The 15,906-nt window shown below is 39.7% G+C and overlaps 1 protein-coding gene across 15 annotated transcripts in view; it reads right to left on the bottom strand.

The window, feature by feature from the left end:
* The window catches only part of neo1 (neogenin 1), a 204,634-nt gene that overhangs the window by 70,222 nt on the left and 118,506 nt on the right, over positions 1–15,906 (bottom strand). For all 15 annotated transcript variants that reach the window (XM_023332282.1, XM_023332291.1, XM_023332288.1 and 12 more), the window contains one exon: positions 3,667–3,803. In XM_023332282.1, the coding sequence (XP_023188050.1) occupies positions 3,667–3,803 (137 nt within the window). The remainder of the gene's footprint in view (positions 1–3,666; positions 3,804–15,906) is intronic.

Below are 15,906 nucleotides of genomic sequence, written 5' to 3'. Positions count from 1 at the left end.
TGCGGGTAAACATACAATTTCCTCTCGTTACTCCAGAAAAAAAAAAAAAAAAAAAAAACACCCTGGAGGGGTTTTAATGGAAGTCAATCAAAGAAATAGTTTGTTGATAGTATGGATTAAAACCACATTGATTTAACTGTCCTTTACAGGAATAACTACTTACTGAGAGATCTTTCTAGGCTCCCTTTTCCTCGTCAAGAGAGAAAATCAATGCCACAATTTGGCTTCTTCTTGAATGCGATTGACACAAAAGCATTTAGGCACTGAGTGTACAACATGGACGCTAATCAAAATGTCGCTCTGGTACAGCGACGGCTGTCCTTCTACCGTATTCCAGGAGTGCTGATCCATCCTCGAGTGTGTCAGGGAGGTCGGGCAGGACGTGTGGAGGATTTAAGAGGGAATTTGGTAGGCGGGCTCGAAGAGTTGGAAATGAATGAAGTGAAGTGTCCTCCTGTGACCCGATCCAATTTTCCATTTCGGCCTCCTTTAATCACAGCAAGTGGCGGGAAGTGATGAAGGAAGGGCAAGGGGTGAGGAATAGATGAAGGGATTTGGGCAGAGAGGTTTGGAAGTCGTGGCACGACGGGTGTGTGTGTGAAGTGCAATAAAGTGTTGGAAAGAACCCCGGGGACTTTTCCCCCCCTTGCCTCAACTCTTTTGAGCCAAAATCCCGTCGACTCGGAGCTGTCGGGAAACCCATCCAAGTCCACAAGTGTCTTTTAATGACAATTACTGCGCAACTATTTGGGCTCTGTTTGATTTGCTTGTTTCTGCCACTACAATCGTTTGCTCTGCCTCGGAGTGGCTCGCATGCGAGAAATACATCTTGCTTGTTTCATTTCCTTTCCAACTAAACTCTCTCTGGCTTTGTTTTATGTCTGAAATACGAGTCCAGGGGGCTTTTAATAACCTCATTCCCAAACATAATAAGACGAAATTAGATTGTTTTCGCTGACGGAGGGATGATCTGAGAGTTCAGCAAGACCTGCAGAGACTCTTGCTCTTTTCTGCCGCACTCTCCTCAGCGGCTAATGCAACTTGACTTTGCTGCTGCCTCTCACCCAATTCCAATTTGCACATTTGTTCAAGTGGCACTGTCACTTTGTTTCCAACGTAGCCCAAACAATAAAGCTACTAATACTTCAGGATATCGGGTGATTTTCAGCCACAACGGGATGATTTAAATCCCGAGGGACTGATTACATGTATAATTACCGGTGTCGATGCAAATGCACCGAAGTTCGCTTGTGCTGTTAGCAGTTGATGATTTCATGCCAACTTGTTCCTCTTCATGCATTTTGGTGTGTGATTTTTCCCAAAGATTGGATTGAAACCCACACATTCAAAAAATTTTTTTATGGTTTTGAAAATCACAAAAACTCTTCCATCAATCTCTAACAGGATTTCGGCCAAAGCTACTTGGAGAACAGTAGCTGGGCCGTAGCTCACGGAGAAACACCAACTGAAGCTTAAACAGGCACCGAAAGTTGGAGTTTACCTGAATGAATTGGCATTTTGATACTTTTCTCAATTCAGACGTTGCTTTAAGAGCCAGCGTTTCAATTCAAAGACCCTGATGAACCACCAGTAGCTGCAGCAGAGCAATAGAAACCCAACACACCCAATAGTTTGAACATTTACTGTCTTTAGAGTGGATTTCTATTTAAGAACCAGAGTAAAATGGGTGTTTCCAGACAATTTTTGACTCCTCTCTAGTCAAAACATAGACTAGAGAGGAGTACAAATATAAAAAAGTGAAGAAGATGAGATGATAGCAAAAAAAGATGTTGAAGAAAATGGAAAACCACCATTTGAAAGGAAATTCAAAATGGACAAGAGTGAGCCAATGATCAGTTCCAGGCCGATCACAGATGATTTACAGCTTTGTGTTTTTTATTAGAAGACAGCTTTAGGAGGTTCCAACACGGCCTAAAGAGGTCACAGTTTGCCAAAGAACACACCGATCTGCCTAGAGAGCAACTGTTCTGTATTTTACTGACTGACGAAAGCCAGACTGTTCTTTTGTGTCTGTACAAGTTTGCTAGATGACTTCCAAACACTGAGCTCAAAGCACAGAGTCAGGAAATTTTATTGCATACCAATTACTGTGAATATATTGAAAGACGTTCAGAGGTATTGATGGCTTATGCTGAAAAGGTAATGGGTGCTTCAACAAGACATTGACCGTAAGTGTTGGAGCTTGCACAGTCAAATGCAAACTATATACTTTTTGAAAACTAATAATGATAACGCTTTTTTTTTTGGTAGATTGATAGAGATAACAATCTACCAATGCACAGTACTCACAATGCATTTGTGTAAGAGGGCATACATGCTGTTAGGCTAAAAAGATTTTACGCTCAACTCATTTGTGTTAATGGCGCTATTTTGTTTGGACAGATCTTGGGTTTTACCACAGAATATTCAGATTTTTCAGACTTTGACATTTTCTGAAAGATTTGGAATCAAACCACTTTTCATGTTCACAGTTTTCCTTCAAAATATAGGGAATTTATGTCTAGCTTCAGTCACTGGTGTCAGACATTGCTGTAGAAATTACAGTATTCTATAAAATAACCCAAAAGTGCAGACATCATACAGCCAGCTTCCATTATGTCTGCACTCAATGTTCTCCTGAGTATTGACAGTAAAACCTCACAGATCTGCCAGATAAAACACTGCAGACTCATAAAACAAAATTCTCACATGTAGTCGAACCACTCTCATGGTTCAATAATTTTGACTTGCAAGTGCATAAAGCAACTTTGTTTGAGGCCTAAAATGAAGGTTTGCTCGTCCGCCTTTCATCTGCGAAAGGTGGGAATCGCCATAGCAACTAATTGTTAACCATTTTTTTCCTACGCCTAAAAGGGGCAGATGTAAAGAAATTGATATATTTTAGATTTTGAGGCAGAAACAGCACAGACAGTGTTCAAAATGTCTGTTTTTAGATATTTGATATCTTTATTGACATTGAAGCAGTCTTCACTGCTTTTAATAATACAACAGAGAGTAGACAATATAAACCAGTGGGCCACTAAACACCGTGTTAAAGATCTTCAGATCATTTCCAAAAATCAAAATAATTCCTCCTAGCATATTTTGGTAAGAACTATTGCGACGAGAGTAATTAACAATAGTTTTATGGTTGTAGAGGCTTCTTGTGTTTGGACTTTGGATTTACTGGTGTTGTTTTATGATGGTTCACATCCCAACTTTCAGAGATATCCTTTACATTAATCAAATAATTAATCTCCACTTCATACCTTGCACATATACATAGCTAAATAACTTCCATTTTACTGTCAGTCCTGCACTTTATATTTTATATTCATATTTATATTCATATTTTATACTGTATTTTATTCTATTCTGGAGTAACCTCACAACATTGGAACCTCAAAACATTGTCCTGAGCCGTATGCAACAAAATTACGTTCTGTATCCACCCTGTGCATGCAAAATGACAATAAAGTCAGTCTAAGTCTAAGTCAAGTTTTATTTGTGAGAGGTGCTATACAAATAAAACTGCTTAATGGTGTTGTGTAACTGATTTATTAGCATTAATCAGCAAATGTCTGGGTCCAATGGTTCCATCACTGTTGTTTTGTGGATCAGAATCCAAACTTTGTAGAAACCAGCAATGCTGGCTGATTAGATTACCTTGAACTGTGAGCTGGGCCTGGGCTTCGATGGTGGTGTTGGAGTTTTCAGCCGCGCAGGTGTACACGCCTCCATCTTCCTCCGTAAGGTTGGAAATCTGGAGACTGCCGCCTGCCGTCACTTCCACACGACCATTGCTGAAAACAGAACGTGGGACCAAAGTTAGACATAAGCAAAAGCTTTTTTATTTAGATTCAGGGATCTCTACTCGTCAAATATAAAGTAGGTCTCCCATGAGCCGCGACACATTTTTATCACGCTAGCTGTACGTATAGATGAAGTACAATCCTCTGTCGCTTTACTTCAGAGTAGAAACAAGTGCATTCCCAGGAGAGCAACGCTCCTCTACTGACCGGAGTTTGACTCCACATTCTGCCCTCATTTCTTTTGCACCGTCACAACATCCATAAATAAATAAAATACCCTAAAAGCAGCCCCAAGTGGGTGAAAACCAAGTTAATCTGAGCTCCTTCCACATCTTCATCAACAATAATTTTTACGGGAGGTTCCAGCAGCGCTCCGTAAATACAGACTGGAAAAAATAAGGTGGGATTTTTCAGCCGTCCGTATAGTGTAGCATAGAGCGATGAAAAATAAATGTCCTAGAACAGATGTCTTCATATTTTATTTTGCTGCCATCCCTCAAGATCCTATGTACAATCTGCCATCTGGAATGACTACAACGCAGGCAAGTTTTATTGAGACTGTGAGCTGGAAGTCTATGCAGTTTGTACTGTGACAACTGCTCAGGCTGTTTCATCATCCTGACATATGTTTTCATTTTCTTTCATCAGCTTATTGGCGTCTACTGGTGGCATGTGTCTGCAAACCAGCAAAGATTGGACTTGGAGAGCTGATTTTATGCTCTACAAGCGTAAGATTAAAAGCATCATAATCACAGATATTTACAAGTGCAAATAAAGTCTGCGTTTTCTTCTTTTAATATGGATTTCCTAATACTTTTCGAACCAAAATGTGAATTTTTGTGACTGGTCTTGTTTTGTAGCGAAATTTTAAAATAAAATTAAAAAATAGGTTCAAAATAACTTTGGATGGCTGGATGGACAGGCTTTTGTAATAATAATCTCTTGAAATATTTTTCCATATGAATCCAAACCTGAAAAAAACTTATTTGAAATTCCAGGCTGCGTAGGATCCATATCAATAAAACTATAACATTTACAAATAAATAAACACAGCAACACTAAGGGTTCTGAGGCAGGGAAACCGAGGACTCGGTGATTGATTGCAAACTGCAATCATAAGCATTTATTATTCTATTTCTATTCAGGGCATCCATATCCCCACATTTTTCTTGCAAATTTTCCACAAAAATGGTCAAAAGCATGGGGTTGCATCAACTGATAAATCCCACCCGCAGGTGGCAGTGTTTATTCCACTTGCAAATCGCAAATATTTCCAAAGTTACACCAAAAAACAGTGATTTTGATTGGTTTTTTTTTTTCTTTTTTGCTATTAGAAAGTCCTAGAGGGGCTGTGTATTTAGGCCTATTACTAAAAATAAAAACCTCAAACCTATTTGTATGTCTTCCCTGTGAACCAATGACCCACCAGTTTAAACAGTCCTGATTTTAATTTTCACAATAGTCGCAGTGGGATGCAGACTGTGGCCGAGCTCTGGCTGGATTCAACAACCACTGGAGCAGCAAGAGGCGGCAGAGAGGGAAGAGAAGAGAGCTGCAATCGATAGCTTACAGAGAGAAGCCCAGAGTTCACAAAGGGAGAAGCAAAGACAAGAGAAGAGTAGCAACCAGCAGCTCAGCTGAGCAAGCATCCAGAGAGGGCAACTGTAAGCAACACAGGCTTTACAGAGAGGTAGAGATACAAAACGGCTCATTTATTTAACTTGTGACTATGTAGGTCACAGGTGTCAAACTCCAGTCCTCAAGAGCCACTGTCCTGCCCTTGTGTAGATCAGTTCTCCAGAGTCTTAATGACCTAATTATTCTACTCAGGTGGTGCAGCAGAGGCACATCTAAACGTTGCAGGACACCGGCCCTGGAGGACTGGAGTTTGACATCCCTGATGTAGGTTTTCCACATTCGTGCTGCTGTCTCGCCTCATGACGAGTCCTGGTTTGGCAACAGCGGCCTGTGAGGCCATCTGTGTGCTGAAGTGGAGCGTTGGAGTGGCGCTCAACCTGATGTTCCTGATGACATCACTGTTTCAGCAAGGAGAGGGATTTATCAAAGAGGCGACATTGTGTATTTCCCAGGCACAAGATGACATTACACAATCATTACTCTTCAGTTGTTATAAAAAAATGTTGTGTATGTCAAACATGACTTGAAGGAAATTTGCAGTTTGACGCTTTGAAATTGGCCTCTGTTTCTTTAAGGAGCTCGTGCTCCTTCTGGGACTCCGCCTTCATCTCGTCATCACAACAGTGTGCCTCTGTTATGCCATTTACAACTGTTCTTTGGAGAGTTGAACTAAGTATTTAGTATGATTAACTCAGCAGGTGAGCCGTTCCTCCAGGTGTTTGCTAATTGCTGGAGGACCTGAGTGGGGGAGGAGTGCTCTGACATGGAAGATTAGTAAAAACTGTCAGTAAAAACTTTTCAACAATAAGAAAGAAATAACTAAGTAAAACTCACCAGTGCCACACCAAACTTGAACAATTCTGAACAAATAAATGTGTGAAGTCAAAAAAAGAACACAGAACATTTTCTGTTTAACCACAGACAAGCAGGCGCAGTTTCCAAAAGCACCTTATGCCCACTGTGAAATACAGTGGAGGATGTGTGATTCTGTGGGCCAGTTTCACCATTAACCCTCCTGCACTGTTAAGAGATGGAGTCATTTGGACCCCATGAGTTTTTTAATCTGTGCGCAGTCATAAACGTTGCGCTTTTACGAGTTTTTTTGTTTTTGTGTGTGCGTGTGTGTGTGGTTTCGGAATTGGCGGTCTGATGGAACAACTCCCCCACTGTCCGACTGACATTTGCGTCACACTAAGACACTAAGACAGGTTAACAGCTCTGGGAGCCTGGGTTAGAAAGCATGGAATCATAAACTCCTTGAAATACCCGAACATTTCAAATAAAGATCATGTCATCTGGCAGAAAAACCTAATATTTACAACAAATCTATTGGGTGACCTGAAGAGAAGAGAGCAAAAACACACTCACACAAATACATACATACATACTATACATACATATGGTCAAGACATCAAAGAGAAATAAGTGTGACAAATCTTAAATCTGAAGACATTATGCCGTACTGTGACAGCAATGCAACGATAAAGGAAACACTTGGAGGGGAAAAAAAATACAAAACTCAGCAGAAAACCCAGCAGAGAACGTCATGGATATTTGAGGTGGGAGAATCAAAGCGACATGAAGTAACAATCTGCCTATTCTGTTCTTCCACAGCCAAATGAAAGACTTCAGAAGTGCTGGAAATGGCCAATGTCTTGCAGAGACCCTCGTTCAAATTGGAGAGCATGGCTGATTCTTCTGAGGCGGGATGCACGCCAAATCCCCCTGATGAATGAACGAAGAAAAAAATTCCTCTGAAGACATCCGAGTTTGCTGTGCCAGGCATTCCTGCAGATTCTCTCGCTAGGACAACCATTCAGACTTTTGGCCCTTTGTCCCGTACGCTACATAAAAGGCTCTGACAGCTTCTTTTTTTCGGGTATTTGAAAATACATACAGTCCGACAATTCCTCATTCTGCTTAGTCTGAGTGTGTCTCAAGTGAAAGAGCTCATCTGAACAGGGGACGTCTGTTCTGACACCAGGAAGCTAGCTTGAGCTGTGTCAGCTGAGGATGTTTCTTACTGTCATGAGGAAGCCAATTAATTAGGATCATCTAGGAATAAATAAATGAACTGTTTCAAGCACAAACCATGCATTTCTTCCTTTTCTGTTCATCTGCTTTGAAAGTTTTCCACAATCCTGCACTGTGTTCTGTCATCCTGCCTGGGGAGGTCAGCCATCCGTAACATAGACTAGTGGAAGGGTCAGCAGGCTGCAGACCACAGAAACACTGGTCCTGTGGGTTCTTGATGGAGGCACAGGAGTGTGTTGCCACAGAGCAATCAGTCCTTGTGCAGAGGTCGCGCCATCTGAATCACTACTGTCACCATGAGAAGAAAAAGAAAACTATGAACTCCAGAACCTGTTTTAGGTTTCTGCCCCCTGAAGACCCTGAATTTGAATTACATTCAAAACTTGGGGAAAATCATTTAAATTTTCAGAGGTTGAAAATAAACCTATTTTTCTGCTTTTAAATGCCCTAAACAAGAATTAAACTGTGTTTTATTTAGAAGTTTGGTATTTGTGTACTGTCAGAACATTTTGTTTAAAACCCTGAGAGAAAGCTAAGGGGATTTCTTCTGGTTTAATCCATCTAGCTACAGGTGTTCCTCAGGGATGAGTTCTAAGGCCACCCTTTTTTATTTTATACAACAATCCTGACCAAGGAGCATCAAATGTACATTTTTATGCTAATGATACTGTGATTTACTCTGCTGGATTCACACAGGATCAGTCTCTTTATCACAATTTGTTTAATACTGATCGGTGCAATTCGGCACTTTCTTCTCTCAATCTATCAAACTGGTTTAAAAAAAACAAAGATAAAATCCAGTTTCTTCTTTGAGGCTAAGAGAAATCTGCGCTACATTTAGGTCTTTGCTTGATTACAGATTTGTATTTTTTTTTACTCTTAAACAGTTTACTTTGAGATTCAGCACAACCTTTAAAGACTCATTACTGTATGTTGTATTGCTAGTGTTGAATGTTCTCTTGGTTAAGTTTTAATTTGCAAAGTCCTTCTCAACATTACACCCAAATATCAAACATCCTATATCATCCGGAATACAAGACGTTCTTAAATTTACTTAGAAAATGCATTTTTAATATCTGCGGGCTTTTACCGAGTTAAGATAAAAATAATAAATAAAGAAAATGTACTAAATTTCTCTTAAACTAAAGGAGTCAGATTTAAAGGAAATTTAAATCTGCTCAAATAACAGGATGTAAATGTTTTGATAAATGAATTTGCTAATAATTATGCTTGACACACTTGGTTCTATTACGTCTATTGTTAATGACATTTTTACTGTGTTTTGTTATGTGTCGGTTGCAGCTTACCGCCATTTTGACCAACTAATACATTGGCCAGGATGCTCTTGTAATTTTTTTTTTATTCTCATAAGTCCCTTCTGATTAAACACCATATAAAATAAGTGGTGAAATACAATTCTGGGAAAAGAAATGTGAAAGGCAAAATGGAGGTAAAAAGTCCGACCAGTTATAGAAAGGAGTCAATGAATAACTAAAACAGACTAAGTGGAGAAATTAATGAAAGAAAAGAAGAAAAAAAACAACAAGCTGCTGCCAAGATCACAGGCTGCAGCTTCTCAAGTGACTCAGCCAAGAAAACATTTTTGTCCTCCACTGGTTAGTAATAAAGAGCTGCAGGGGCCCTGAAGACAAAAACAACTCCTGCATACCTGACTTAATTTGCTTTTTCGCTTACCTTACCGGGGTTCCCAAGAATAAACTGATCACTTGATTAGCACATAATACAATAAAAGCCTGCAGCTCAGGACTCACGTAATATCCATCTAGATGGCTCCGGTGGATCCTGCAGGTCTCTTAAAGCTAAACAAACCCGGTGCGCCCCGTGGTGCGCCACGTCTGCATATGCGCGCCACGCAACAATAAGCGTTTTAAATGGGGCAGACTCAGACATTATGCTTACTAAAAGAAGAGCTGGTAGCCAGGCCATGAAGCATTTTACCAATACTGCAGTATCTGTGTGGTTAAAACAAGGCAGGAGCAACTCAAAGATCTTTAATGAGGTTCTCATTTTCTCAAAAAGTAGTCTTAGTTTCGCTCATATATATTCTAAATGAATAATTTGTGCTCATAGTTTAGATGCCAGAAACAGTTAACCAGAAACAGTTAACCAGAAACAGTTAACCATATTCTGTTAAAGTTCCTCAACATTTTAATGGGTTAACATTTTCTGCTATGTTGAAGCTTACGTTAATATCCCATATGGACCTCAAGTTGTAATTCCATAAAATATCAGAGAATCCACTGAAAACAAGGTTCTGATATAATACAATATATCTTTAATGGACCTAGATCGGATGGACCTCGGAGCAACTTTGCGCGGCCCCTTGATCATAATTTGATTTTCACAGAAAAAGACAAATTCAAATCTTCTTCAAGTAGGAAATGTAAGCTACGCCACAAAATATCCATCTTTCATCAGCCATGTTTTTGCTCTTAATTTAATAGTAAATAGGAACACAAACATCCATTGACCTTTACTAAAGAGTGGACTCAAAAATTATTAAATTATTAAATTTGGTGGAATCAAGCGAGAGTCACCCTTATCCTGGCGTGGCTGAAACAACATACCCAGAAAAATCCAGATAAAGATGGTCAACCTGAAGCGTTAATTACATTATTTGCTCTTTTTCCTTCCCTTTAACCAAGCAACACCCTTTACATCTTTTGACTCTATCTACAGTGATCTAAATCCACTTTGTACTAAAATTAGACTGCTTTGCTTGTTTCATTAAAATATCATGTTTTTAGTTTATTGTTGTACAGGTTAAACAGAAAAAAAACATAGAACATTTGTTGCAATTTTCACAAGAAAAACATTTTCTGTATACATTTAAAACTAGAAGGGTGTTTTAAAAAGTGCATCCTCCACCAAAGCCGCTATTTGTTATGCTAAGCAAAACTGACATCAATTTACAACTAAATTAAATATGCTCTTTCATTACAAACCCACTCCATAGTGCTGCACACAATTGCTCCACTCCATTCCATTTATAATGCTGTAAAACTCTCCCAGAGAAGGAGCCACACAGGGATGATGTACAAAAAAGATTTGATTTCAGCCTTTGTAGCAGATATACAATCAAAAGCCCCATATTAAAAAAAAAAAGCTAGAATAAATCAGATTCTGCAAGTGGCATTGAATTTACCTACACACTCTCGTTCTGACAAACAAAATGAAGCACTTAACGTTTCCCTCATCAGATGTGACGTAGACCGACGTGTTCTTATGACTTTCAAAAAAGATGGATATAGATTAACGCATTAAGCGAACGATAACAACACCGATAACACGCTGCGGTTTTCAATTTCAGAGAAAAACAAAGGTTGCGTTTCACTGCAAGCAGTCAAACGTCATCTTTTCTTTTTATGTCAAGATTTTTTTAAATGCCTTTGGAAACAGCCTGACAATTTAAACTCGACGTTCCTCAGTGCGGGTGCTGTTGACGCAGCAACACTGGCAGTGCGAAGAGCAGAGTCACTTTACGAGTTTGTTTAAGACTGTAGACAATTATGAGCTACTGCACCCAAAAGAGCTGTAGCTCAGAAAGCAATTTTCAAAAGTCAGTCGTTCCGCCGGGCAGAGGCAGATCGTCGCTGTTTGAATATATAAACAAGATATTTAAGAATGCATTATAAAGTGGATCCACATTTTATGGCGAAAAAAAAAAATGCAATATGCAAGTCCAAAGTGATTGGCTTTCATGAATGAATTGTGAAAATGTCCGAGGATGGAATCAGACGATTTTTTATTGGTTCTGATCAGTGATCTGTGGGTAAAATACAAAAAATTTGGATTTCTCCATATTTATTAAATACAATAAAAACTCCAACAATTTTTGGAGAAACAACACATCAACTGTACTTCTTAAAAAATGTAGAACGAATCAAAACTGTCAGCAGGACAGACATAAAAAAAAACCTATAAATCTGTATCGGCTGAGGAAATAAACTTGATCAGTGCATCTCTACACCTAAATAAAGACCAGACCCACCTGGGAACAGCTAATTAAGGAAATTTACTAGACATCATTAGCATAAGCTAATAGTTTGTGGAAAAAGTTGAACAGGAAAAGAAAATACATTATTTTTAACACCAAATTACAAAAAAGCACTGTCATCTGAGATAATGTGAACATTAATTTTAAATTATGGACATTTTTTGCAATCCATTATGAACTGAAATAGCTGAGTTGTTCAGTGTTAAGTGCTTCTAATGTTTTTCAATGACACAACAAAGAAAAAAAAGAAAAAACAAAAATGGCACATTCTCCACTAAGGCTGATTTAGTGTTTCGTAAATTAAACTAAGTTGATTCTAATTTTACTCAGCACCAGCTCTTTGGAAAACCCTAAAAAACATGGAAAAAGCGCGCATTTTATTTTCAACCTAGACGAGAGTCGAATACTTATAGGCTCCGTAACAAAAGGACACCAGGCAGAGCTGGGGTGATTCAGATTTTCACCAGTGGCCGTGAAACCTGCCTCCAACCTCACAATCTGACAAAACTAAATAAACAAATCTCAATTTGATTCCTGCTCTGCTGCGAGCAAGGCTGACAAAGTTATGGCCTTGTTGTATTCTTCGGCTGGATCCGATCTTCCCAAAGACGCCTGAAACCAACTATTGCTAATAAGCAAAAAAAAAAAAAAAGTAAAGGAGAAGAGATGAGAACGTCTGCTAACCGAATCTCATCAAAGGTGATAATTTCTGGATAAGTCCGATTGTTCAAACATGGAAAAAGTGTTCCTTTGTAACGTAATAAAAAGTCATGGATGGAGAGTAATTTTTCATTTTCTTCACGTTCCTCTTGTTCTCTCAAGGTAGTAAAATAAACACAACGGACAAAGTGCAACTCTGTATTCATAAAAGCGGTTGCCTGTATATATATATATATATATATATATATATATATACATACACACAGTATATATATATATGTACATTTTCACCTGAAATGAGCAAAGTGAGCACGGAGGGGAGAAACCCAATCATAAACAATTCCCGCATGCCGAGATCCTCCGTTCTACATGGCAGTAAAACCTGACGCTCACAGTCGTATTCGAATCAGCGGCGGGAGAGAAGGAGGAGCGGAGGAGACGGGCGACCCGGAGGGTTCGGATGAGGCGCGATTTGCATCCCCCATCAATTCCCCCGCCACTCGCCACCATGCATAATTCATTCATTTTTACTGACTGCATGGGAATTCTGGTAGGTGACGGAGTGATACTTCGAAAGAACAAAAGATGACTGTCCTTTTCCTGATTGTCATTGGGACCGGCGCGTAGGAGGCGTTCAAAGGACCGCTCCACCGGCCGAACACTCGCCTCCCCGTCTTTGCATACTGATATCTGGGGACGCCATCAATGACATACAGGACATTTACTTAGAATAAATGTTGACTGAACAGCTTAAAGCGTGGCGTAATCTGTCAAAGTGTGGCAGGGACTAATCTAAATAAACGACAAGGTTGGCGTCCTTGGTAACAGACCTGCTAGGAGTCGACCGAATGTGAGGAGAGGGTGAGGTCGGAGATGAAAAATTGAACCGCAACTTGGAGTAGAATAACACGCTAAGTGTTTTATGTTTCAACTCATGCAACAATACGCCACTGCTACGACTGTGACAAGACAAACTAAGTTCATCAGTTAATGAACAATCATTGAATCTACCTGTCAGAACCAATTCTGACAAATGAAATACTAAATGGGAAATATTTAACCACAGTGAAACTAATGTTAGTTTTTAAGTGACCATTTCTAGATCTTAAACTTTCACATCAGCCTACAGAAAACCAAACATGATTGGGCCCCATTAGTTTCATATTTCAACAACTGCTGCAGCAGCAAACATCTGAAATGTCTTTAGAGACACAATCTGGATAACAAAAAAAATACACCAGCGATTTTAAAATACAAAATCTACTACCACTTACAGAGCTGCTGTTGTTATATGTGTCTACAAACAAAAGAGCAATGACAGAAACAAGAGGGATAACAAAGCTGAGGAACCAGCGGAAGACGCTTCGTGTAAGTCACTCTACTTTTTGTCAGTACTTTCCGTTCATTTCCATCTTCTTTCATCACATGCATACAGCTCCAGCAACTCAACTTTCAAGGTTTGTGCTGTGCACCAAAGACTAATAAAACTATTCTTTTAAGGTTCTCCCTTTGTGCCTCTAATTCACTCCGTAGTGTTTGAACCAGCAGCATCGTCTCTCTCCTACATGCCGCCTCAGAGGAGGGAAAGGGAAACGCAAAGAGAACAGAAAGAAAATCCCTCTGATATTCTTCTTAATTGCCACTGTTGTATTAAAAAAAATAAAAACTCCAAAGAAACGTCTTGAAAATGGTTTTGCTCCACTATCTGTTTGTGTTCTGACGGCAGGAGGCTTTCCGTCCTCTTCAATATGGCCAAGGTTTCCCTGATAGTTCAGTATGCTTGCTAATTACCTCCACAGACACCCCAAGAGGGGAGGAGTATTCGCACTGGATGTTATTTTCTAATTAATACAAGGTAGATTAATAAGGTCCATTTTAGCCGGCTCCCTTTGGAGGTCAGAACACTTGCAGACAATCAGAGTCATTAAAGACGTTTAGCTTACGTAGCGTCGCGCTTTGAACCGTCAGCTTGACGGGCTAATGACCTTCTCGCTCACGCCACACAGGAGCCTTGCAAATAACAATGTGAGAACCTTACATTTAATTTCACTTAAGGCACAAATCCCCATCCAGAGCTGGATTTAGATAAATGGGCCTCATTTCAACCTGTTTTTTTTGTTGTTTTTTCGTATTGACCCACCAAGGTATTATACTGCAGAATTGACAAACTAGGGGTGAGGTAAACAAACGCCTTTCTTAATTGGTGAGAATCAAATTTCCCACGTTCAGCGCTATTCTCTCTGCGGACGTTGAGTCACACCGCCAGAGTTAATGAGAGCCAGAGGAGCGAGAGCACACTCTGCCTCGGCTCTTTATTTGGGAAGCTTCCCGTCAGCTGGCGACCCGGCAGCACCGGTCTCCCAGATGAAGCGGCTCTGTTTTCAAATCTAACTCTCTCCCCGGCCCTCCTCCGACGCGAAGCTCTTGGGGGAAGCAGTGGCAGAAAAGCATCGACACCTCGGGGCGCAGGCGCCAGGACAAACCGTTTAGCTTCTTTTTTTTTCTTGGGAGGCCAGAAGCACTGGGAGCAAAAGTGTTAGCACTGCTGCTGATTTTCAAAAACTAGACTGAATGGACCAGAGTCTGCCTACAGACTAACCGCAGGCTCTTACTGAGTAGTTCTTGTATAAGTGACCCTTAAATATATTTATACAAGAACCCTGAAGTACAACATGAAGACACTGCTGTTACAAAACTCTAGCTATCTTTAGCTAATGTTTGGGGGACCCGTTCCCTCGCTAAGCAGTCCTCTCACATTTGCCAAAGTGGCTGTGAGGTTTTTATTATTATTATTATTAAAACAGGAAGGATTTCTTGTTTTATAAAATATGGGAGAAAAGGTCAATATTGTGTCAGCAGCACTTTTAGCCAAGTCAAGTTTATTTCAATTCAGCAACAAGGCAGTTCAAAGTGCTTTATACTATAAAAATATCAGGTAAGCAATTGGGAGACAAGTAATGGACATTACATTTTGTCAAATGTCATCATCAAAATCATTAAGCCGATATACATCCAATATGTTGATCGATGTTCCAGTGACTACTAATAAAAGGCAGCTCTAAACAGGTGAGGTTTAGCCTTAATTTAAAAGAATTCAGTGTTTCAGTGTTTCAGCAGTTTTGAAGTTTTGACGTTTGTTCCAGATTAGAGGAGAATGTTAATTGCTCCTCTAGATGACGAGAAGCAAAATATTTTTTCCAAGGCAAACCGTGAGTACTCCAGATGATTTGCAGTAGATGGTTCTTTTCAGGCTCGACACTTCTCCTTTGAACTTCTTTTCTTATTTGTTTTAAACTACACACAGCACAAAATATGTCCAATCATGGGAAAACTGGGAACGATTTTCCTGGTTGGGCATTTTGAGTTAACAGATTTGGATTCTGTCTTTTCCAACACATGAAAATTAACAAGCGTTTTCTTTGTTTACAGGACTTTTCAGGCTAACTAATTACAGTTTTTTTAATAACAGCTCATATAATTTTGTGCTCAGTGAGAAACACTGGACCTTTTATTTTTGCATTGTAATTTTTTTCTGTGCCTGACTTTCTGATCATAGCCTGATAGAAATTTGAAGAGGAAAAGGCTAAAGCAAATGAGGCGGATTAGCAGCGCTTGCTAGCAACCAACAGATTAATCCGGGACATGTTACCGTTAAATATTGTCTTTGCTGCCGGATATTGAGCTGCTAGAATATGATGACAGTCATGAAACTGCCTTATAGCCACAACGTCTTCAGTCAGAGGC

The sequence above is a fragment of the Xiphophorus maculatus genome, chromosome 4, assembly GCF_002775205.1.
Source record: "Xiphophorus maculatus strain JP 163 A chromosome 4, X_maculatus-5.0-male, whole genome shotgun sequence".
Lineage (NCBI taxonomy): Eukaryota > Metazoa > Chordata > Actinopteri > Cyprinodontiformes > Poeciliidae > Xiphophorus > Xiphophorus maculatus.
The sequence above is the reverse complement of the archived record's forward strand: the minus strand, read 5'-3'. Positions and strand labels throughout refer to the sequence as shown.